Raw genomic sequence first — 25,574 nt, 5'->3', positions numbered from 1 at the left:
GCCACTAGGTGACTTCACCTACAGAATCAGCTCCTTTCTCCTGTCACCTACTCCATTTCTCATCCTCCTGATACCAGTGCTTTTGGAACAGTTAGTACGCATATGAATTACCTGACAATCTTGCTAAAAATGCAGATCCTGATTCGGTGGTTTTGGGCTTAGGTGGGACTGGAGATTCTGCATTTGTAACAAGAGCTCAGGCGATGCTGATGTTGTGGTTTGCAGACTGCATTTGAGTTGCACGACCTTATACATTTTCTCAGTATAGTCTGATGAAAAAGCAATAAAAAGCCATTATTTTTGTTTTTCTACACTGAACCCTTTATTGAGGTGAAATTTACATACAGTGAAATGCACAGAATTTAAATATACAATTCAATGAGTTCTGGCAAATGTACACACACAGCCCTGTAATCTACATCCCAATCAAGAACATTTCCATCATCCCAGAAAGTTCCCTTGTGCCCCTTTCCATTTAATCCTCCAGGTTAAGCTGGTTCTATTGTCGTGTGCTATACAGTCAATTCCGACTCATAGCGAACCTACAGGACAGAGTAGAACTGCCCCCATAGGGTTTCTGAGGCTGTAATCTTTATGGGAGCAGTTTGCCTGGGACCCCAAACGATGCAGTCCAAGGAAATAGCTTTCTGATACAAGAGACTTGATCGAAAGATAAATTTTAAAGAGAAACAGAAAAACTGCGTATCTTGCAAGCACTCCTTCATAAATATCATTGGAGTGATTATCTCAGAATAGTGTTTTGTTCATTTTTCAATACAGAATTCCACGTGCCAGGTCCTGTGCTTGGTATGGAATACCAAGGCGAACAAGATGGCCCTGTCCTCAGAGAGCTAGCTTAAGTCTATCAGGGGAAACAGACAAGGAACCTGGCAGAAGGTTTCTGGAACAGAGAATTCTGGGGCATGTGGCATTCCTGACTGAGGCAGGGAAGGCTGGGGAGGATGAGAGGAAGTAAATGAGTCATTAACAAATCTCATATTTTACACATCTTAATCTTGTATAGACCTTCACAAAACTTCCCTCACATATCTCATTTAACATGACAACCTTGCGACAAGGCAGATATTCCCATTTTACAGCTATGAAAACTGAGAGTTACAGAGGCTGACTTAAGGTCACACACTGGTAAGAGGTAAAGCAACATGTTTGTTGTTGTTGTTAGGTGCCATCGACTGGAGTTTGACTCATAGCGACCCCACGTGACAGAGTAGAACTGCTCCATAGAGTTTCCTAGGCTGTAATCTTTACAGGAGCAGACCTCCAGGTCTTTCTCCCGTGGGTAGGTTCCATTGGGTAGGTTCGAACCACCAACCTTTTGGTTAGCAGGCAAGTGATTCACCATTGCACTACCAGGCCTTCTTACAAAGCAATACATTTAGCACTTAGGAAAGTTCTGTCTCTACACCACAGTTGCTCCAGAAAGTTCTTGTGTGGTGGTGAGGCCAGCTCAGTGGCAGGAATCACATGAGTGCTCTCTTCAGGAACCTAGACACTAGCCCACCCATGAACATTAGGCCTGGCTGACAGAAGCAGACCACCTGTGCCCCTGGCAACACACTTCCTCCCAGGAGGTGAATCTCAAGCCCCTCATGCTGCTCCCTCTTTCCTGCAGGATCTTCCTGTGTCGGGGTCTCTAGTCCTGACCACCCCTCACAGAAAGGCTCTACTAACTGCTGCCCCCCTCCGCCCCGTTCATGTTTTAGCATCTTGCTTCCTGCTCCTTCACCATGAAACTCCTGTTTTGTGACCTCCTGCTGCTCAGCCTGTTCTCCAGTGTGTTCAGCGGTTGTCAGAGAGACTGTCTGACCTGCAGAGAGAGGTTCCGCCCAGCCCTTGACAGCTTCAACCTAGAGGTAAGTGCAAGAGGCAAGAGGCGACATCCCTTCTGCCTGTTCATCTCTACCCTCCCTCCAGAGCAGACTCTGAATGTGTAAGTAAGGCCTTGCTGAGAGGTCACACGACTTGCCCAGTGTCACATGGTCAGTAGGAAACAGATCAGGGCTGGACCTCCCATCTCCTGACCCAAAATCCCTGTGGTCTTTCCACTTGACATTCAAACACAGACATGCCTATATTGCCATTTCTTCTCACATCAAAATAAGCCACACTCATTTTAGAGAACTGGGCAAATTCAAAGAAGTATAAAAATATTAAAATCATCTTTAATCCCACCAGTCAGAGAAAGAATCCCTGCTTTGTTCACTTAATACTATACCAGGATCATTTTCCCATGTTATTAAATACTGTTTTAAAATATTTCTATGGATACAGTTTCCTTTGTTTAACCAGTCCCCTACTGTTAGCAGTGTTAGTAATGCTGTCCTCCATTTTGATATTATAGGTCATTCTGCAGTGAATATTCAGGTACTTAAATGATCTCTTATATTTTAACATTTCAAATTTAAGTTGCAAATCTGTTGTTAAATTTTTACTCATTAAGTAAACTGCTTTTCCAACTATAACTTCAGTCTACATAATTATTCTCTTCTTAAATCTTGCATAACTCAATTATATTTCCTTTGTAGTCAAAAAAACTTCGTGCTCAAAAGATGCCATGTTTCAAATTCCTCAACCTTTTAAAAGTAACTGCTGTTACTAAGGCAAATGTACAAACATAGAAACCAAGTATTCTGGTTGGACTAAGGCACCAAGGCATCTCCCAGTAACAGATAAGCAGATATAGCCCCAACAGACCCAAGTACACCAAACTCTTCCTACTCAGCTCAGTGGTTTTCAAAACAGTAAAATCATGAAAAGCATCATTAAAGTTTATTCATTTATCTCAGTCATTCACCATTTTTTTTTATGAACACCTATGTAAGTCCCTGAACAGAGTGAACAGTTAAGCACTCCACCACTATCTGAAAGGTTGGCGGTTCAAACCCAGCCAGAGGCACCTTGAAAGAAAAGCCTGCCAATCTACTTCTGAAAAGTCGCAGCCATGAAAACCCTATGGAGTAAGCATGGGGTCGCCCTGAGTTGGAATCAACTCAGTGGAAACTGATTTGGTTTTTTTGTATACAATGTGTTAGGCCTAGAGATTCGAAGGCGAGCAGATGGGTGGAGCTTGCAACTAGCAGACTAGAAGAACACACAATTCCTCATGCTAGAGTAATCACAGGCACTGGGGAAGCACAGAGAAGTGGACCCCAGCCAGTCTAGAGGGGCAGAGGAAATGGAGTCTATAATGGACCTGAAGATAAAAGAAAATGATGAGGCAGGGAAGTGTGTCCTGGGTATCCCAAATGGTAGAGGAGGGGTGGGGATTAGGGAATATGTGAAAAAGCCTATACGGGTGGGGGGTGGTGGGGGCAGCAGGTATTTAAAGAACTGAGAAAAGCTGAGTTTGACTAGAGCACAGTAGGTCCCACACACGTTTTCTATGCAGAAGCCCAAAGCTGTTTCTTGTTACTTCTTCAGACTGGTTCAGAATGGTTTAGAAGTTCACCCAAAAACACTTTCCCTTGTTCTTAAGGAGCCGATTAAGCCATTATCTTGTAATTGCCACACTATTAAGGTTCTTAAGTTGCAGCATAGATACAACTGAAGGCTATGCACAATTCCTGAATCACTTTCACTGCGACCCTTTATCTCCCACTCAAAAAAGCATTAGGAATTTAACTGTAGAGATCATTCTAAATTTAATGTATTTATTTACAAAGTAAATAAAAATACCTAAGTAGGTGGTTTGTAACAAACATACCTGATTGTGAACCACTAGTGTGCCTTTGCACTCCTTTAGACACCATGACCTTGGGTTGCTCCATACCAAGTAAATGGAGGCTCAACCAACCAACTAGTTACTGTCAAGTTGATTCCAACTCATGATGACCCCATGTGCTGCAAAGTAGATCTGAGCTCCATAGAGGTTTCAAGACTGTAGCCTTTCAGAAGCAGATCGCCAGGCCTTTCTTCTGAGATGCCTCTGGGTGGGTTCAAACTGCCAACCTTTCAATTAGTAGCCACACACTTAGCCATTGGTACTACCCAGGGATCCTAAATGGATGCCACCAAGTACAGCTTCTCTCCAGTTCCTTTATCACCATTTCAGATCAGACTCTTGGTTATTCTCCCCACCTGCCTCCCACCCTGTGCTCTTGTCCCCTTCTTCCTCCTTTGTGCTATCCATCTTCCTCTTGGGCATTCTCTTTTTCCCCTCTTCGACTTGCTTTTTCCTTCCCTTCATTGTCATGTTTCTTGAAAGAATAATCTACAAAGTGATTTTAACCTCCTTGCCTCTCAATCACTTAACTGCACTCTCAGAGCTCACCAGCAACGCCTAATCACCAAATGCCACAGGCTGGTATTCTGTGTCCCTCCTACTCTTCCTCTGTGCACTATTTAACCCATGCTGATCCGCTCCTCCTTCAGGAAACCCCCGACCTTTCTTGGTGAACTTGCCTAGTTCTTTTCCCTGCTCCGACTCTCTTTGCCTCTTGCATTGGCTTGTTCTTCTCTCCTCTTGTGTTGGCTATTCTTCTCTTCACCCCCCAGACATAAGTGATTGCCAAGACTTCCTGCTTCTTACCTCAATGTACTCTCTCCCTCTGAGACTCCATCCACACAGCCCATGCCTTCAGTTCTCCCCAGTCTGCAAGTAACTTCCAAATGTACACTCCCGGCCTACACTCTCTACTGTGCTCCAGAGGACATTCCCACTCATTTTCCATTGTTGTTGCTGTTAGTTGCCATGGAGTTGACTCCAACTCATGGTGACGCAATGTGAAACAGAACAAAACTTTACCTGGTCCGATCTTCAGGATCATTGATATGCTCGATTCCTTTATTGTGGCCACTGTGTATTTTTAGTTAACCTAGGGGGCTCATTTTCCAGCACTATATCTGACAAACCCTGGTGGCATAGTGGTTAAGTGCTACGGCTGCAAACCAAAGGGTCAGCAGTTCAAATCCGCCAGGCACTCCTTGGAAACTCTATGGGGCAGTTCTACGCTGTCCTATAAGGTCGCTATGAGTCAGAATCGACTCGACAGCACTGGGTTTGGGTTTATATCAGACAATATTGTGGTACTCCTTATGATTTTCACTGGCTAATATTCAGAAGTAGTTCTCCAGGTCATTCTTCTTAGTCTGTCTTAGCCTGGAAGCTCCACTGAAACCTATGCACCATGGAAAACTCTGCTGATGTTTGAAATACCAGTGGTATAACTCCCACATCATAGTAACACACAAGCCACCTGTCATGGATTTAATTGTGTCCCCCAAAATACGTGTCTACTTGCTTAGGCCATGATTCCCAGTATTGTGTGGTTGTCCTCCATTTTGTGATTGTAATTTTATGTTACAGAGGATTAGGATGGGATTGTAATACCCTTACCCAGGTCACATCGCTGATCCAATGTACAGAGAGTTTCCCTGGGGTGTGGCCTGCACCATCTTTTATCTCTCAAGAGATAAAAAGGAAAAGGAAGCTAGCAGAGAGGGGGGACATGATACTACCAAGAAAGCAGTGCCAGGAGCAAAGCACATCCTTTTGACCCAGGATCCCTGCGTGGAGAAACTCCTAGGCCCAGGAAAGATTGATAAGCAAGCCAACAGAGAGAGAAAGCTTTCCCCTGGAGATGACACCCTGAATTTGGACTTTTAGTCTACTTTACTGCAAGGAAAAAAAACTTCTCTTTGTTAAAGCCATCCGCTTGTGGTATTTCTGTTACAAAAGCACTAGATGACTAAGATACCACCACAGGACAAGAAACTGGCAGACAGGCAGTAGTCATCTTCCATGTTGTTGTTAGGTGCTGTTCAGTCAATTCTGACCCAAAGTGACCCTATGTAAAACAGAACAAAGCATTGCCTGGTCCTGTACCATCCTCACAATCTTTGTTATGCTTGAGCCCATTGTTGCAACCATTGTCTCAGTCCATCTCATTGAGGGTCTTCCTCTTTTTCGCTGATCCTGTACTTTATCAAGCATGATATCCTTCTCCAGGGACTGGTCCCTCCTGAAAACATGTCCAAAGTACATGAGACACAGTCTCACCATCCTCACTTCTAAGGAACATTCTGGCTGTATTTCTTCCAAGGCAGATTTGTTCGTTCTTTTGGCAGTCCATGGTATATTCAGTATTTTTCACCAACACCATAACTCAAATGCATAAATTCTTCTTCTGTCTTCCTGATTCATTGTCCAGGTTTCACATGCATATGAGGCGACTGGAAAATACCACGGCTTTGGTCAGGCACACTTTAGTCCTCAAAGTGACATCTTTGCTTTTTAAAACTTTAAAGAAGCCTTTTGCAGCAGGTTTGCCCAATACAATACTTTGTTAGCTTCCAAGAACACTGACTATAAAAAATATATATATAGATGCAAGTAAAATGAAATCCTTGACAACTTCAATCTTTTCTCCGTTTATCATGATGTTGCTTATTGGTCCAGTTGTGAGGATTTTTGTTTTCTTTATGTTGAAGTGTAATCCATACTGAAGGCTGTAGTCTCTGATCTTCATTAATAAGTGCTTCAAGTCCTCTTTCAGCAAAGCAAGGTTGTGTCATCTGCATATCACTGGTTGTTAATGAGTCTTCCTTCAATCCTGATGCCTCCGTCTCCTTGATATAGTCCAGCTTCTTGGATTATTTGCTCAGCATACAGATTGAATAAGTATGGTGAAAGGATACAACCCTGACATACACCTTTCCTGATTTTAAGCCATGCAGCATCCCTTTGTTCTGTTTGAACAGCTGCCTCTTGGTCTATGTACAGGTTCCACCGAGCACAACTGGTGTTCTGGAATTCCCATTCTTCACAATGTTATCCATAATTTGCTATGATCCACACAGTCAAAAGCCTTTGCATAGTCAATAAAACACAGGTAGACAGTTTTCTGGTATTCTCTGCTTTCAGCCAAGATCCATCTGACATCAGCAATGATATTCCTTATTCCACGTCCTCTTCCGAATCTGGCATAAATTTCTGGCAGTTCCCTGTCAATGCACTGCTGCAACCATTTTTGAACTACAGAAAATTTTACTCGTGTGTGATATTAATATTTGATAATTTTTGCATTCTGTTGGATCTCCTTTCTTTGGAATGGATCTCTTCCAGTCAACTGGCCAGGTAGCTATCTTCCAAATTTCTTGGCATAGACAAGTGAGCGCTTCCAGCACTGCATCTGCTTGTTGAAACATCTCAATTGGTATTCCATCAATTCCTGGAATCTTGTTTTTCACCAATGCCTTCAGTGCAGTATGGACCTCTCCCTTCAGTACCATCAGTTCTAGATTATGAGCTACTCTTGAAACAGCTGAACACTGACCAATTCTTCTTGGTACAGTGACTCTGTGTATTCCTTCCATCTTCTTTTGATGCTTCCTCCATAGTTCAATATTTTGCCCACAGAATCCTTCAATATTGCAACTTAAGGTTTTAATTTCTCTCCAGGTCTTTCAGCTTGAGAAATGCTGAGCATGTCCTGCCGTTTTGGTTTTCTAACTCCAGGTCTTTGCACATTTCATTACGATACTTTACTTTGTCTTCTCCAGCCACCCTTTGAAATCTTCTGTTCAGCTCTTTTACTTCATTATTTCTTCCATTTGCTTTAGCTACTCTACATTTAAGGGCAAGCTTCAGAGTCTCTTCTGACATTCATTTTGGTCATTTTTTTCTTTTCTGTCTTTTTAATGATCCTTTTGTTTTCTTCATGTATGATGTCCTTGATGTCATTTCACAACTCGTCTGGTCTTCAATCATGAGTGTTCAGTGCATCAAATATATTCTTGAGATGGTCTCTAAATTTGGATTGGGTATACTCAAGGTAGTACTTTGGCTCTTGTGGACTTGTTTTACTTTTCTTCAGCTTCAGCTTGAACTTGCATGTGAGCAATTGATGGTCTGTTCCGCAGTCGGACCCCCGGCCTTGTTCGGACTGATGATATTGAGCTTCTTCATCATTTCTTCCCACAAAAGTAATCTATTTGATTCCCGTGTATTCCATCTGGCAATGTCCATGAGTGTAGTTGCCACTTACATTGTTGAAAAAAGGTATTTCCAATGGATAGGTTGTTGGTCTTGATCTCCGGTGTCGTTTCTATCACCAAGGCCATATTTTCCAACTACTGATCCTTTTTCATTCCCAACTTTAGTATTCTGATCACCAGTAATTATCAATGCATCTTGATTGCATGTCTAATCAATTTCAGATTGCAGAAGTTGGTAAAAATCTCCAATTTCCTCAACTTTGGCATTAGTGGTTGATGTGTAAATTTGAATAACAGTTGTATTAACCGGTCTTCTTTGTAGGCATATAGATACTATCCTGTCACTGACAGCATTATACTTCAGGATAGATCTTGAAATGTTCTTTTTGACAATGAGTGGGACACCATTCCTCTTCAATTTGTCATTCCAGGCACAGTAGACCATATGACTGTCTGATTCAAATTGGCCAGTACCAATCCATTTCAGCTCACTAACACCTATGATATCTATTGTCAAGCATTCTACTTCATTTTTGACAGCTTCCAATTTTCTTTGATTCATACTTCTTACATTCCACATTCCGATTATTAATGGATGTTTGCAGCTGTTTCTTCTCATTTTGAGTTGTGCCACATCAGCAAATGAAGGTCCCGAAAGCTTGACTCCATCCACATCATTAAGGTCGTCTCTACTTTGAGGAGGTAGCTTTTCCTCAGTCGTATTTTGAGTGCCTTCCAACCTGAGGAGCTCATCTTCCGGCGCTATATCAGACAATGTCCCACTGCTATTCATAGTTTTCACTGGCCAATTCTTTTAGAAGTAGATTGCCGGGTCCTTCTTCCCAGTCTGTCTTAGTCTGGAAGATCTGCTAAAACCTGTCCACCATGGGTGACCCTGCTGGTATTTGAAATACCAGTGGCATAGCTTCCAGCATCATGCCATTATGCAAGCCACCAGAGTACGACAAACTGACAGATGAGTGGTGGTCATTTTCCATAGTTACCAGGAAATCCCACCTTCCCTTACTGACTTTCTCACTGCTCTAGGAACAAGCCCTGCCATTTTTGCACTTGCCTTTCCCTCCTTCCAATCTGATAAATCCTACACATACCTCAAAACCCAGATTACATTCCACCTCTAAGAGAAAATTTTCCCCATTCTTACCTGCTGCCAACAGAGTTGGCCTCTCCCTCCTTTGTGCTCTGACAATTTTTTGTGTTTGCAGGTCTTTCTCTCACCTTCCTTGTGTCATATCTCTGGATGTCCCCAGCACATAGTACAGTGTGTGCCACAGAGCAGTACTCAATAAATGCCTCCTAGAGAAACTGTAAGATAGTCACATTTAATCTCCTATCAGGCGCATCCATTGCAGACACTGTAGTTTTTACATTTGAGTCTTTCAAAACCAGTAAAGAATTTGGAGCACGTTTCCATTTCTCCATAACACCTTAAATCTGTAGGGTCCACACAACATTATTAGCCTTACTTCTTTGAAACAAGTCAGAAAATGGACCAGTTATAGCCTCACCATGAGTGCTAATTGGGTTTGGGTGTGTAAAACCCTTCACAGTGCCTGCTAATCACCCAGAAGACTTGGCTGCTTGGTTGTTTTTGTTTCTAGCTCGTATTTCACTTTTAAGCTATTTTAAATTTTTAATGAAATGCTTAGAAAAATGTAGGCAACCATGTCTCATTTCCAAATCTTGCAACCCTTGATTATGTCCACACTGTGAATGGCAGAGGGGACTCAGATACTTTGTCAAGGACTACTTCCCCAAACCCTCCTTGGAATTACATAATCCTGAGCTGTTTCCATGATCCACTACACCTTTTGCTTCATCAGCTTTATCTCTTACCCCAGGTACATGGTCCAAGTATGACTGGCTTATCATTAGAGTCTAATTTTGATTGGGAAATGATTCACACACCCAAACCCATTCGCTTTTACTTAACTGAATTGTACTTAACCCATCAGCTCAAATGGAAGAAATTAGATTCAGGAAGTTATTTTAGAGACAAAGAGAAGGTAACCCCCAAGAAACGTCTAAGGAAATGTATTTAAAACTTCCTAAAACTCTATTGCAAGATAAACAATCTTCTGGTAGTTCTATCTTTATTAAATGAAAACTCTTAGTAGTTGATTTCAGTAAACCTAAACCAAACTTGTTGCTGTCAAGTCAAATCCGACTCATAGCAACCCTACAGGACAAAGTAGAACTGCTCCATAGGGTTTCCAAGGCTATAACCTTTAGAGAAGCAGACTGCCACATCCTTCTCTCATAGAGCAGCTGGTGGGTTCGAACCGCTGACCCTTTGGTTAGCAGCTGAGCACTTATTATATGTTTTTCTTCTCTCCTATTCATCTGTCAGGCCTCAGATAGTCTAGCAGAACCTCCTAGAGCTAATAGCATCCAAATATCTCTTGGTCACAAACGGTTTGGCTCTTTAATGGCAGAAAGTTGACCATCTCAATTAGCTTCGTCTTTTCCTCCCAGTGGAATCATTTGCCTGTTTCCCACTTTGTGTCCTAATAATTTGATCCCAGACATTCAAATGGCCCTTTTCTCAGTTTCCCCACAAGTCCAGTTTTCAGATCAATTTGGCAACAATACGAGATTTCCCAGATGCTCATCCATACTCTGGCTTAATATAGCAATGTCATCAGCATGGGCTGTGCAAATATGTCCAGTTCACTTAATAGGCCATTAACCCATCTCTGGAAAGAGGCTGGCAGGTTCCTCCAACCAGAGTGTTAGGCATTAAGCTCATATGCCATCTGGTGTTACAAATGCTGTTTTGAATTTGGATTCCTCATATTTGTCCAAAATCTTCTTCTAAACCAGGAGTTGAGATGATTTTGTTAGTACCTAATTCATCTAACATTGTGTCAAGTCTGAGTATGGGCTGTGCATCCGGTTTGATCATAGAATTTCATTTTCTGTGATTGACACGAAATCTAATTACCATCTGGGCTTAGAAACTCAGGGGCCCACATGAGATCTAATAGCCTCTAGGTTTAATGACTCTTCCACCTGTTTCTGTAAAACAGAAAAAGCAGAACAATTCAACAAGCACTTTTGGGGCTTCAGTCCTGTGAAAATTGGACCAAGTATACCGAAAGGTCCATTCTAGCTCCAAAATTCTACACTTCTATGCAACTTCTCCAATGGTACTCATGTTTTCCTGCTTTCCCATTGACTTAATGGAGCAGGGTTTCTCCAACTTGCCACTACTGACATACTGGGCTGTACAATTCTTTGTTGTAGGGGGCAGTCCAGTACATTCTACGATGTTTAACAGCATCCCTGGCCTCTACTCAATAGATGCCAGTAGCACACTCCCCCACCCCCAGTTGTAACAACCAAAAATGTCTTCAGACATTGCCAAATGTCCCGTGGAGGGCAAAACTGCCCCCAGTTGGAGGAGTTTTTGCACTGAATTTATGCTTATGGTGGTAGAATAATTTGAAAAAGGATAGCAAGAATGGTTGCAAAACTTGATAATGTAATCAGTGTCACTGAATTATGCATGTGGAAACTGGTGAATTGGGTGTTTGTTTTGTTGTGTATTTTTACCACAATAAAAACCAAAGTAAGTACTCAAAATAACTTCCCCCAGATAAGAACCACTGTGGCAAAGTAATAACCCAAATAAGATTCTACCCAGTTTTCTTCCAAGTGTTTTGGCAATGGGCTAAGTGCAGATCCACCTGTCTTTCTCTAAAGGAGTACTACCTCTGACCACCGTGTCCCATAAGCAAGTTCCAAAGCAGGATTTCTCAAATTTTAGTCCCACCTCAGAATCACCTGGGGTGCTTATTTAAAAATACAGACTCCTGGACCCTCTCCTAACTTACTGAATCAGAATTTTGAGGGATGTGGTCCAAGAATTTGCATTCTAACCAACTGCAGTAGCGATGCTTATAGACACTAAAGTTTACAACTTTATTGTCCCTGTTAGGTCTTCCATCTATGAAACTTGCCTGTTGTTTTTCATACCCAGTGACACTGTGGGTATTAAAAAGCGGTTTCTCTAGGTATCTCTGCTGAAATTGCACTAACTGCTGTTAGTTCTGTCAGCAACTATTTCTCATCTGTCAAGTATCTCTGAGGAAAATCTCAGAGGAAAAGACATGCTCAGAAAAACCATGGCTGGAATATCATTAGAGGCCAACATCATCACCTCCGGGTAGCAGGAAAGGAGCTCCTTGGAAGCCTTAGCAGTGATGGAAAGCAGCACCCCGCTGAATACTACCTCTTTCTCCTCTCTAGTCCAGGGGAGAATGAGCACTACTCCCATCAGAACCTTACCTTTGGGTGTCACAGAATTCTTATTCTTGCATGAATTTCCACCAATCAGTATCACAAGCACGTGGACTTATTTGAGTAGCTGTCCTGCGTTGGGAATCAAGACATCTGAGTTCTTATTCAGGTTATCCTATTATTTAACGGTGTAAATCTGGGCAAGTTACTGAGCCTCATTGTAACATGTGAAGATTGCACCACATTAGTGATTCCCAAACCCAAGTAAACCTCAGAATTAGCTAAGGAGTTTTGTAAAAATAAATTTCTCCCATTGTATGCCTTGGGGATTTAATCAGGTCTTGAAAGTCTGTGTTTTTTAAAGCTCTGCTGATGACTTGGATTCACACCCAGGTTTAGGACCCACTGCCCCAGGGGTTGCCTGAGGTCCCCCCTAGTGCTGTTATTGTATGAAACACTTTGGTGATACACAAGCAGAGTTGAGGTGGTCTCCCAATGTGGCCAATGGGTGACTTCTGAAGCAGAATCCCCTCCCTTCTCCTGTTGGCTTGCTTCATTTCACATCCTCGCTATCGAGCTCCACTTTGTATGCTAGGCAGGGACAAATTACCCAACAAGCAAGGTACACCCAGGCTTACTTGTACTTACTTACTAAGCCTGTAGTGCACAATTTCACCTGTTTTTCACCACATCTTTGATGTGGTAAAAACCATATGGAATTGTGCACTACAGATTAGTAAGTAAACATAATTAAGCTCATGCATACCTTGCTTACTGGTTAATCTGCCTCTGAATTGTCAGGCATTAGATGCTTGGAATGTCTATAGACTTTACCCACACGGACAACTTACAGCCAAGTGAAAAGGTTCTTAACCTGGTGTCCATGGATGGCTGGTCCACAGATAGGTTTTGGAAGATCTATGGACCCTCTAAAACTGCATGCAAATTTGACATGAGTATGCATTTATATGACAAAAGGGTGGGTCCACAGTTTTCATTAGATTCTCAAAAAAGTCCATTACTGAAAAAAAGGTTAAGACCCCTGGTCTAATGAGACAAATAATCAGGCAAACAAAGAGTTGCCACATGGTGACAAGTGTTACATCACAAGAGTCTACTGAGTGCTAGGGGAATTCAAAGGAGCCCTTGTGTTGCAACAGTTAAGAGCTCGGCTGCTAACTGAAAGGTCAGCAGTTCGAACCCCAACAGCCACTCCACAGGAGAAAGATGTGGCCATCTGCTTCCATAAAGATTACAGTCTTGGAAACCCTACAGGGCAGTTCTACTCTGTCCTATACGGTCGTTATGAGTTGGAAACTACTCGATGACACACAACAATAACAACGGGGGAGTTCAAGGTCTGTTTGCAACTAGCTGCAACTCCTGTTCTTCCAGTGACTCTCCTCATCTTTTTTCATTTCCTCCCTTTTCACCCTAGCTAAGTATAAAGGTCACTACTTGATTAACTCAGCTCAGTTCAACAAACTCCTGTTGAAATCCTACTTACTGCATGGAGAAGATTCCTATAAAGGATTCAAACATGAGTTAGATGTGGTCCTTACGTTGTCATGTTCTGCCTTAAAATGCATTACAATTACATTAAGTACTAAAGTTTCCACAAGAGCCATACAAAATTCTGTGAGAACATAGAGGCAGGAGAAAGTAGTTCTGGCCAGAATTGAGGAAGGTGCCACAGAGGGGCTGGCTGTGGTCCACAGTGGATGGCAGGAGGTCATTCCAACAGAGGGAACAGAATGAGAAAAGGCATGGCAGTGGGAAGACCTTAGGTGTGTCTGAGGCACTAGGAGCAGCACCATATGCTTAAAGGATGGTGTGAGAGGAGGAATCAGAAATCAGACTGAAAAGGTGGGCTGGGACCAGATGGGGAAGGGACGTGAATGCTCTGCTCAGGAATTGGGACTTTTTCTAATGAACAACGACAAAATGTTGGACAGCTATGGGTAAGGTAACAAGGTGATTTGAGCTATTCTTCAGGAAGCATACTCTGCCAGGAGTATAAAGTAGATTGGAGAGGCAAATATCAGAGATGTGGAGACCAGTTAGGAAGCCACTGCAACCTGAGAGGTTATGAAGTCCTTACAAAGGCAGTGGCAGAGAGAATGCAGATGTGCATGCTAATTGGATGGGGAGGAGGGAAGTTAAAGACATCCCCAGGTTTTTAAACCTGAGTGAGTTGGAGAATAAGGTGCCACTTAGAGAGACAGAGACCATACAGAAGGGAAGGCTTCCAGGTGGGAAAAGTATATCAGACAAGAATTACATTCACCTGCTAGTAACAAAGGCCTAAAGTAACAGTGGCTTAAATAAGTCAAGAATTTGATTACTCATAAAGAAGGCAGAGGTAGATAGTCCAGGGCTATCATCAATGTCCCAGACTCCTTTCTTTCTGCTCCATCAGTGAATGGCTTCCACCCTCATGTGACTTCCATCCTCAGCCTCCCCTCATGGTTTCAAGATGGCCAATTGAGCATCAGAGCCAAAACATCCACAGCGTATACAGGACGCTAAAGGAAGGGAAGGATGAAGGAAAAACCAATGTTCTTCCCAGATGAGTCAGCCCATACTTTCCTGGAAGCCCCACCTGATCACTTCCATTTATATGTCATTGGCCACCTCTGGCTATAAAGAATGAAATGTGTGTTCTGTTAGTAAGGAAGAAGGGAGATGGGTACGGAATAGGCTCCTGGCAGCCTATACCCCAGAAGGGAAGATGGGCTTTATTTTTAACAAATTGCACTTAAAAAAGTACCAGTGAGACATCTTGGTGGAAATACCAGGCAGGGATCAGAGTACGGTCTGGGCAGGTGCAGGGCATCAGAAGATCAGTTCTGGAGATATCAGGTGCTAGAAGTATAGAATTGGGGTAACCTGACAGAATTAACGACTGAAGGCACAGAAATGAACAAAGTCACCAATGGATAGAATGTAAAGAGACGGGGAGAAGTTTAAAGGTAGGATCTTAGGAACAGAGGAGGAAAGGAGCACAAACAGTCTGAGTTCTGACTGCAATATCAGAATGAGAGTTTTAAGAAGGGGGTGTGTGGTCCACATTGCCACATGCTACGGGGCCAATGAGAATGAGGACTAAGGAGGGTGGTTGGACCTGGTGACTGGGAAGTCAATGGCTATTGTAGATGAGGGAGGAAACCAGATTCTAAGGAGTTGAGAAGTAGCTGGAAGATGCTGAAATGGAGGCATCACATGCAGACCACATCTTGGAGAAGCTTGTCAGTGACTAAACAGGTTCATGGCTTGTGGAGCTGTGGCAAAGGCTTGGAAGAGAAGTAGGACTGAAGGAAGGGTTTTTTAGGATAAAGAGGAACAACCTGTAAGGTCTGTGGCCTAAGCTGCCCGCTCATCGTACTTTTTGGTTAGGGATCAGGTTGGAAACCCTGGCCACGGAGCCATCTGTACCACTGTGAACACTGAGGTGAGTGCTTTGGCTCCCCAGATAGGGGCTTTGGGGCACACACACACCAATCTCCTGATGTTCTGCAGCTGCCCAGACTGAGCAGTAACTCTTGGTGCCCTGTAAGCCAGGCAAGAGCCTCAAGGTTGTACAAAGCACCTTCCTGCTGACCCATGTTGGCAAGGTTAGGTTGAGATGGGGTTTCATCTGGCTAAGGCCAAAAAATAGAGATGAGACTCAGGAGTGAAGCCAAACATTAAGTAGGAAGAAAAGTTGTAAGCAGAGACTTCCAGAAGACCCAACCAAAGACAGGAAGGGCAAAGGTCAGGAACAATCAGGAAGGGTTCGAAAAACATCATGGTCAGGCTGGTGGCCTAGACTAGAAATTAGTGGTGGTGAAGAGGCAGGACAGCAGCAAGGAGTTTCCAGGGGTCTTGTGGGTCTATCTGGCTTGCATCTGGTAGCATCTCTTCCCCTACCTGAAACTGGATTGCAGGTTTATCCCTAAATGCCCAACCTACCTACATCCCAAAGTGGCTTGACCATATTTTCTATAAATGATGCACACATACTGATGATTAAATGTATGTGGGATGAAAAATTAATAACACTAGGATTGACCTTCACATGGTGACTTTAAAATAAACATGCAGATTTCACTATACATTCTCAAACCCCCAATTTCTTTTTTTTTTTAATTGTGCTTTAGACGAACAGGAAACCCTGGTAGCATAGTGGTTAAGTCCTATGGCTGCTAACCAAAAGGTCAGCAGTTCGAATCCGCCAGGCGCTCCTTGAAAACTCTTTGGGGCAGTTCTACTGTGCCCTATAAGGTCGCTATGAGTCAGAATCGACACGACGGCAGAGGGATTTTTTTGGTTTTAGATGAACGTTTACAGAGCAAATTAGTTTCTCATTAAACAATTAATACACATATTGTTTTGTGACATTGGTTGCCGACCCTACAATGTGTCAACACTCTCCTCTTCTCAAACTTGGGTTCCCCATTTCCATTCATCTAGCTTTCCTGTCTCTCCTTCTGTCTTCTCATCCTTGCCCCTGGGCTGGTATGCCCACTTAATCTTGTATACATGGTTGAGCTATGTGTATTATTGTTTGTTTTATGTCTAATCTTTGGCTGGAGGGTGAACCTCAAGAGTGCCTTCAGTACTGAGTTAAAAGGGTGTCTGGGGGTGGTACTGGCAGAGCCAAGAGGGCGGAATAGACAGACACTTCCGGCGACCCCTCTTTACAACAAAGACCCAAAGAAACAAGTGAAAGAAGTATATTTGTGACAAGCTGGGAGCCCCAGGCATCAAAGGCAAGCTTAGATAATGAACTGAGGGGCAGGGGGAGGAAGAGACCGTTCAGAAGTGGAGAGGAGTTACCTGACCTGAATCGTGGGGAGCCCTCAGGCACCATTCCCAGAGTGGCGGTGGCAGCGGCGGCGGGCTGGTACTAGTGTTTGGCCGCAGTTTCCTCAGGGAGAAGCAGCCAGCAACACAGCCTACTCACACCTCCAGAACCTCAGAAGAACGGCGCTCCTGGCAAAAGCTAAGTACTTGAGTATACTTTAACGCGGCCCTCCCCCCCACCCCCAAGCTGGCTTCAGCAGGTGAATCCCTGGGCCTGAGATAGACCCTGGTGAGCATCTAGAGCCGTCCTCCTGGCCTTGGGAAAGGAAAAAATTTGCAACTAGGGGGAAAAGATAATTTGCTAGCTCCATTAACCGGGGGAAATCAGGACAGAAGCGGCTCCTGTCCAGGCATAAACAACCCGCAGACCTTGACCATCCTTCCCTTCTGCGTGGACCTATTTTTGGAGAATGGGCCCTTGTTGGCAAACTCCAACTATTTCAGCTGTGCGGTGGAGAGGTGGGTGTTTGACGTTTGACATTGCTTTGCCTATTACACAAGGTCCTCACCTACCCGCATCAGGGACCTAAGGACAGGTAGCTCCACTCAGGTTACCCAGCCACCCGCGACAGGGATCCATAGATAACTGGTACCTCCCAGTCCTTACAACCAAAAACTTTGGGTGCCCATGGTCCCTCTGCAGAACCCACCTACCAGCACGGTCTAGGGAACAGAGATGTGTTTTCCTCAGAGACACTTGGGGGTCAGTTCTCAGCCCCCTGCCTTGTTCAGAGTGTGACCCCCTGCTGCAATCAGATACCGGTATATGCGCCAATCACCCCTGCCCCTCTAAGCCTGTAGGACAAAGCCAGTACCACACACTTGATGATCAGCTACCTGGAAACCTGAGCTAAATTCATACAAGAAAACTGAATGGACTCCTAGACTGATATACCTGATAATAGCTCTAGCCAGCTGAGGACAGGACACCAAAGCTCCAAAGGCAAAAATAATCATGCCAGCTCACTCAAGCAACCCATAGGGGTATACCAAACAAAACAAAGCAAGCAGCTATGACACAGTAAGCAAGCATAAACTAATACAATAACTTATACATGGCTCAGAGACAACAAACAATATCAAGTCCCGTAAAGAAACAGACTATGAGCACCTCAACAGGCTCTCAAAACAAAGAATCCAGGGATCTTCTAGATGAAAGTGCATTCCTGGAATTACCAGATGCAGAATACAAAAGTTTAATATACAGAACCCTTCAAGACATCAGGAAGGAAATGAGGCAATACACAGAACAAGCCAAGGAACACAGAGATAAAGAAACTGAAGAAATTGGAAAGATTATTCAGGAATGCAATGAAAAGTTTAATAAGCTGGAAAAATCCATAGACAGACAGCAATCAGAAATTCAGAAGATTAACAATAAAATAACAGAATTAGACAACTCAGTAGAAAGTCAGAGGAGCAGAATTGAGCAAGTAGAAGCTAGAATTTCTGAACTCGAAGACAAATCACTTGGAACTAATATATTTGAAGAAAAATCAGATAAAAGAATTTAAAAAATGAAGAAAACTTAAGAATCATGTGGGACTCTATCAAGAGAAATAACCTATGAGCGACTGGAGTACCAGAACAGGGAGGGATAACAGAAAATACAGAAAACAATATTGAAGATTTTTTGGCATAAAACTTCCCTGATATTATGAAAGACGAGAAGATATCTATCCAAGATGCTCATCCAACTCCACATTAGGTAGATGTTAAAAGAAAGTCACCCAAACATATTATAATCAAACTTGCCAAAACCAAAGATAAAGAGACAATTATGAGAGCAGCGAGGGATAAACAAAAAGTCACCCTACAAAGGAGACCCAATAAGAATGAGCTCGGACTACTCGGCAGAAACCATGCAGGCAAGAAGGCAATGGGATGACATATTTAAAAAACTGAAGGAAAAAATTTCCTGCCAAGAATCATATATCCAGCAAAACTGTCTCTTAAATATGAAGGTGAAGTTAAGACATTTCCAGATAAACACAAGTTCAGGGAATTCATAAAAACCCAACCAAAACTACAAGAAATACTAAAGGGAGTTCTTTGGCTAGAAAATCAATAATATCAGGTGTCAACCCAAGACTAGAACACTGGGCAGAGCAATCAGAAGTCAACCCAGACAGGGAAATCCAAAAAAACAAAGCAAGATTATTCAAAAAAAAAAAATCCCAAAACAGGGTAACAACGATGTTATTATATAAAAGAAGACAACATTAAAATAATAAAAAGGGGCTATGAAATGTAATCATACACCTTCCATATGGAGAGGAAGATACGGCGATACAAAGAAATAAAAGTTAGGTTTAAATTTAGAAAAATAGGGGTAAAAAATAAGGTTACCACAAAGGAGACAAACTATCCTACTCATCAAAATAAAATACAAGGGAAAAATACAGACTCAGCAGAAACAAAATCAACAACAATAAATATGAGGAAAGGACAATATATAATCTACTCAGCACATAAAATCAAGTGGGAAAAAGAAACTGTCAACTACACACATAAAAAGACACCTAAATGATAGCACTAAATTCATACCTATCCATAATTACCCTGAATGTAAATGGACTAAATGCACCAATAAAGAGACAGACAGTGGCAGAATGGATTAAAAAACACGATCCGGCTATATGCTGCCTACAAGAGACACACCTTAGACTTAGACACACAAACAAACTAAAACTCAAAGGATGGAAAAAAAATAACAAACTAAAACCCAAAGGATGGAAAAAAAATATCAAGCAAACAACAATCAAAAAAAAGCAGGAGTGGCAATATTAATTTCTGACAAAATAGACTTTAAAGTTAAATCCATCAGGAAGGATAAGGAAGGACACTATATAATGACTAAAGGGACAATACACCAAGAAGATATAACCATATTAAATATTTATGCACCCAGTGACAAGGCTGCAAGATACATACAACAAACTCTATCGGCATTGAAAAGCAAGGTAGACAGTTTCACAATAATAGTAGGATACTTCAACACACCATTTCAGTGAAGGGCAGGACACCCAGAAAGAAACTCAATAAAGACACGGAAGATCTAAATGCCACAATAAACCAACTCGACCTTATAGACAAGTATAGAACACTCCCCCCAACAGCTGCCAAGTACACTTTCTTTTCTAGTGCACATGGAACATTCTCTAGAATAGACCATATATTAGGTCATAAAGCAAGCCTCAGCAGAATCCAAAACATTGAAACATTACAAAGCATCTTCTCTGACCATAAGGCAATAAAAGTGGAAATCAATAACGGGAAAAGAAATCAAACACTTGGAAACTGAACAATACCCTACTCAAAAAAGACTGGATTATAGAAGACATTAAGGATGGAGTAAAGAAATTCAGAGAATCCAATGAGACTGAAAACACTTCCTGTCAGAGCCTTTGGGACACAGCAAAAGCAGTGCTCAGAGGTCAATTTATATCAATAAACGCATACATCCAAAAAGAAGAAAAGGCCAAAATGAAAGAATTATCCCTACAACTTCAACAAATAGAAAGAGAGCAACAAAAGAAACTCTCAGGCACCAAAAGAAAACAAATAATAAAATTTAGAGCTGAACTAAATAAAATAGAAAACAGAAAAACAATTCAAAGAATTAACAAGACCAAAAGCTGGTTCTTTGAAAAAAATCAACAAAATTGATAAACCATTGGCCAAAATGACAAAAGAAAAACAGGAGAGGATGCAAATTACCCGAATAAGAAATAATATGGGTGATATTAAAAGAGACCCAACTGAAATTAAAAAAATCACATCAGATTACTATGAAAAACTATACTCAAACAAATTTGAAAACCTAGAAGAAATGGATGAATTCCTAGAAACACACTACCTAACTAAACTAACACAAACAGAGGTAGAACAACTAAATAGACCCATAACAAAAGAAGAGATTGAAAAGGTAATCAAAGAACTCCCAACAAAAAAAAGGCCTGGTCCCAACAGCTTCACTGCAGAGTTCTACCAAACTTCCAGAGAAGAGTTAACACCAGTACTACTAAAGGTATTTCAGAGCATAGAAAAGGATGGAATACTCCCAAACTCATTCTATGAAGCCACCATCTCCCTAATACCAAAACCAGGTAAAGACACCACAAGAAAAGACAATTACACACCTATATCCCTCATGAACGTAGATGCAAAAATCCTCAATAAAATTCTAGCCAATAGAATTCAACAACGTATCAAAAAAATAATTTACCACGACCAAGTGGGATTCATACCAGGTATGCAGGGATGATCCAACATTAGAAAAATAATGTAATCCATCATATAAATAAAACAAAAGAAGCACATGATTTTATCAATTGATGCAGAAAAGGCATTTGACAAATTTCAACACTCATTCATGATAAAAACTCTCAGCAAAATAGGTACAGTATCGGGATACAAGATAAACACACAAAAATCAGTTGGATTCCTCTACACCAACAAAAAGAACATCGAAGAGGAAATCACCAAATCAATGCCATTTACAGTAGCCACCAAGAAGATAAAATACTTCGGAATAAATCTTAACAGAGATGTAAAAGACTCATACAAGGAAAACTACAGTACACTTCTGCAAGAAACCAAAAGAGACTTACATAAGTGGAAGAACATGCCTTGCTCGTGGATAGGAAGACTTAACATTATAAAAATGTCTATGCTACCAAAAGCGATCTATACATTTAATGCAATTCCGATCCAAATCCCAATGACATTCTTTAATGAGATGGAGAAACAAATCACCAACTTCATATGGAAGGGAAAGAGGCCCCGGATAAATAAGGCATTACTGAAAAAGAAGAACAAACTGGGAGGCCTTACTTTATCTGATTTTAGAACCTATTATACAGCCACAGTAGTCAAAACAGCCTGGTACTGGTAAAACAACAGATACATGGACCAATGGAACAGAATTGAGAATCCAGACATAAATCCAGCCACATATGAGCAGTTGATATTTGACGAAGGCCCCAAAACAGTTAAATGGGGAAAAGACAGCCTTTTTAACAAATGGTGCTGGCATAACTGGATATCCATCTGCAAAAAAAGGAAACAGGACCCATACCTCAGCCCAAGCACAAAAACTGACTCAAAATGGATCAAAGACCTAAATATAAAATCTAAAACGATAAAGATCATGGAAGAAAAAATAGGGACAACAGTAGGAGCCCTAATACATGGCATAAACAGTATACAAAACATTATAAAGAATGCAGAAGAAGAACTAGGTAACTGGGAGCTCCTAAAAATCAAACACCTATGCTCATCCAAAGACTTCACCAAAAGAGTAAAAAGACCACCTACAGACCGGGAAAAAGTTTTTAGCTATGACATTTCCTATCAGCGCCTGATCTCTAAAATGTACATGATACTGCAAAAACTCAACTGCAAAAAGACAAATAACCCAATTAAAAAATGGGCAAAAGATATGAATAGCCACTTCACTAAAGAAGACATTCAGGTAGCTAACAGATATATGAGGAAATGTTCACGATCATTAGCCTTTAGAGAAATGCAGATCAAAACTACAATCAGATTTCTTCTCACTCCAACAAGGCTGGCATTAATCCAAAAAACACAAAGTAATAAATGTTGGAGAGGCTGTGGAGAGATTGGAACACTTCTACACTGCTGGTGGGAATGTCAAATGCTACAACCACTTTGGAAATCGATTTGGCGCTTCCTTAAAAAGCTAGAAATAGAAGTACCATACGATCCAGCAATCCCACTCCTTAGAATATATCCTAGAGAAATAAGAGCCTTTACACGAATGGATATATGCACTCCTATGTTTATTGCAGCACCATTTACAATAGCAAAAAGATGGAAGCAACCAAGATGCCCATCAACGGATGAATGGATAAATTACGGTATATTCACACAATGGAATACTATACATCGATAAAGAACAGTGAGGAATCTGGGAAACATTTCATAACATGGAGGAACCTGGAAGGCATTAAAAATTATGCTGAGTGAAATTAGTCCATTCCAAAAGGACAAATATTGTATAAGACCACTATTATAAGAACTTGAAAAATAGTTTAAACTGAGAAGAACACATTCTTTTGTGGTTATGATGGGGGAGGCGGGGAGAGGGGCATTCACTAATTAGATAGTAGATAGTAGATAGGAACTACTTTAGGTGAAGGGAAAGACAGCACACAGTACAGGGGAGGCCAGCACAATTGGACTAAACCAAAAGCCTTTTCCTGAATAAACTGAATGCTTCAAAGGTCAGCGTAGCAGGGGCAGGGGTCTGGGGACCATGGTTTCAGGGGACATCTAAGTCAATTGGCATAATAAAATCTATTAACAAAACATTCTGCATCCCACTTTGAAGAGTGGCATCTGGGATCTTAAACACTAGCAGGCAGCCATCTAAGATGCATCAACTGGTCTCGACCCACCTGGATGAAAGGAGAATGAAGAACACCAAGGACACAAGGTGATTACGAGCCCAAGAGACAGAAACACCCACATGAACCACAGACTACATCATCCTGAGACCAGAAGAACTAGATGGTGCCCGGCTACAACCAATGACTGCCCTGACAGGGAACACAACAGAGAACCCCTGAGGCAGCAAGAGAGCAGTGGGATGCAGACTCCAAATTCTTATAAGACCAGACTTAATGGTCTGACTGAGACTGGAAGGACCCCGGTGGTCATGGCCCCCAGACCTTCTGTTGGCCCAGGACAGGAACCATTCGTGAAGCCAACTCTTCAGACATGGATTAGACTGGACAATGGGTTGGAGAGGGATGCTGGTGAGGAGTGAGCTTCTTGGATCAGGTGGACACTTGAGACTATGTTGTCATCTCCTGCCTGGAGGGGAGATGAGAGGGCGGAGGAGGTTAGAAGCTGGCGAAATGGACACAAAAAGAGAGAGTGGAGGGAGAGAGCAGGCTGTCTCATTAGGGGTAGAGTAATCGGGAGTGTGTAGCAAGGTATATATGGGGTTTTGTGTGAGAGACTGACTTGATTCGTAAACTTTTTCACTTAAAGCACAATAAAAATTATTTTTAAAAAAGGGTGTCCAGGGGCCAAACTCTCAGAGTTTCTCCAGTCTCTGTTAGGCCAGTAAGTCTGGTCTTTTTTTGTGAGTTAGAACTTTGTTCTACATTCGTCTCTGTCCAGGACCCTCTACTGTAATCCCTGTCAGAGCAGTCAGTGGTGGTAGCCAGGTAACATCTATTTGTGCTGGACTCAGTCTAGTCACACTTCCAATTTCTTAAAGCAATCTGACTTCCCTCAAGCCTGATGAGAACAAAGTAAAATTCTTCTTTATGGGTGACTCTCATGAGCGTGTTTGGCTCCAAAGACTCAACTAAGGATGTAACAGTATACAGTTTTTGGTGCACTCATTCTGTACCAACTTGCTGTGTGTCACCTTGGGTAAATTAACCTGACTTCCCTGAGTCCCAGTTTCTTCGTTTGTAATATGGCTATGTTTGATCATATAGTTCTCTGTTTCTTTCCAACTCTGAAATTCTATGAACCTAAATACCAAAAAAAAAAAAAAAAAAAAACCCACTGTCATCAAGTTGATTGCAACTCATAGTGACCCTGTAGGGTTTCCAAGGCTGTGAATCTCTGTGGAAGCATACTATCACATCTTTCTCCCACGGAGCTGATGGTGGTTTCGAACTGCCAACCTTTCAGCAAGCAGTCCATTGCTTTAATCATTGCGCCACCAGGGCTTCTTATGAACCTAAATATCTGTGTGTAAAACTGCTGCACAGTACTTGGTAAATAGATGCTTTGGAAACACACTGGTATATAGAGAGACTATTGAGAGTCACCTCCTCCATTGCTTTGGACTAACAGAAGTCCCTGTTTCTTTTCCCCTCCTCCCACCTCTGTTTTTGGCAGGCATGCATTCTTGAGTGTGAAAAGAAGGTCCTCCCAAGCCCTCCCTGGACTCCGTGCATCAAGGACCTGACCAGGAGGTCCCAGCAGCTCAGCCCTACTGACCCGGTGCACATGCCTGCTGCTCTTTACCAGCCAAGAGCATCTGAGATGCAGAATCTAAAGCGAATGCCCCGCATAAGGAGCCTATTCCAAGGACAGGAAAACACAAAACCTGGCATGGATGAGGCTGGAGAGATGGAGCAGAAGCAGCTGCAGAAGAGGTTCGGGGGCTTCACTGGGGCCCGGAAGTCGGCCCGGAAGTTGGCCAACCAGAAGCGGTTCAGTGAGTTTATGAGGCAGTACCTCGTCCTGAGCATGCAGTCCAGCCAGCGCCGGCGCACCCTGCACCAGAATGGTAATGCGTAGCTGGAAGGGGAGCCCCTTCCAGCTGCACCGTCCACTTCAACCCATGAGTGAGTTGGGCACAAATGAACTGGGGGCAAGAAGATAACCTCATACACCCAACTGTCTTAGCCTTCCTCCCAGACCTAGAAGCACATTACCTCTTCCCCCAAACACATACACACACAACACAGAACCTCAAGGATTTCAGCTACTGTGGGGTTTGTGAGGTACAGTCA

The 25,574-nt window shown here is 42.3% G+C and overlaps 1 protein-coding gene across 1 annotated transcript; it reads left to right on the top strand.

Annotated features, from left to right (window-relative positions):
• The first annotated feature begins 1,714 nt into the window (after positions 1-1,714).
• On the top strand, positions 1,715-25,574 carry PNOC (prepronociceptin). Its single transcript, XM_003412354.3, has 2 exons — positions 1,715-1,874; positions 24,955-25,574. Exons 1-2 carry the CDS (start codon positions 1,749-1,751, stop codon positions 25,357-25,359), a joined length of 531 nt encoding a protein of 176 aa, XP_003412402.1. The 5' UTR covers positions 1,715-1,748; the 3' UTR covers positions 25,360-25,574.

The sequence above is a fragment of the Loxodonta africana genome, chromosome 19 (genome assembly GCF_030014295.1).
Source record: "Loxodonta africana isolate mLoxAfr1 chromosome 19, mLoxAfr1.hap2, whole genome shotgun sequence".
NCBI classification, from domain to species: Eukaryota; Metazoa; Chordata; class Mammalia; order Proboscidea; family Elephantidae; genus Loxodonta; species Loxodonta africana.
Note: the sequence above shows the minus strand (reverse complement) of the source record. Positions and strands in the feature narration are given on the sequence as shown.

Bases quoted from the DNA above. Each gene is read 5' to 3' on its own strand.
- PNOC (XM_003412354.3), top strand. From the start codon at position 1,749: ATGAAACTCCTGTTTTGTGACCTCCTGCTGCTCAGCCTGTTCTCCAGT. The intron at 1,875-24,954 runs GTAAGTGCAAGA...TGTTTTTGGCAG, and splicing joins TTGACAGCTTCAACCTAGAG to GCATGCATTCTTGAGTGTGA.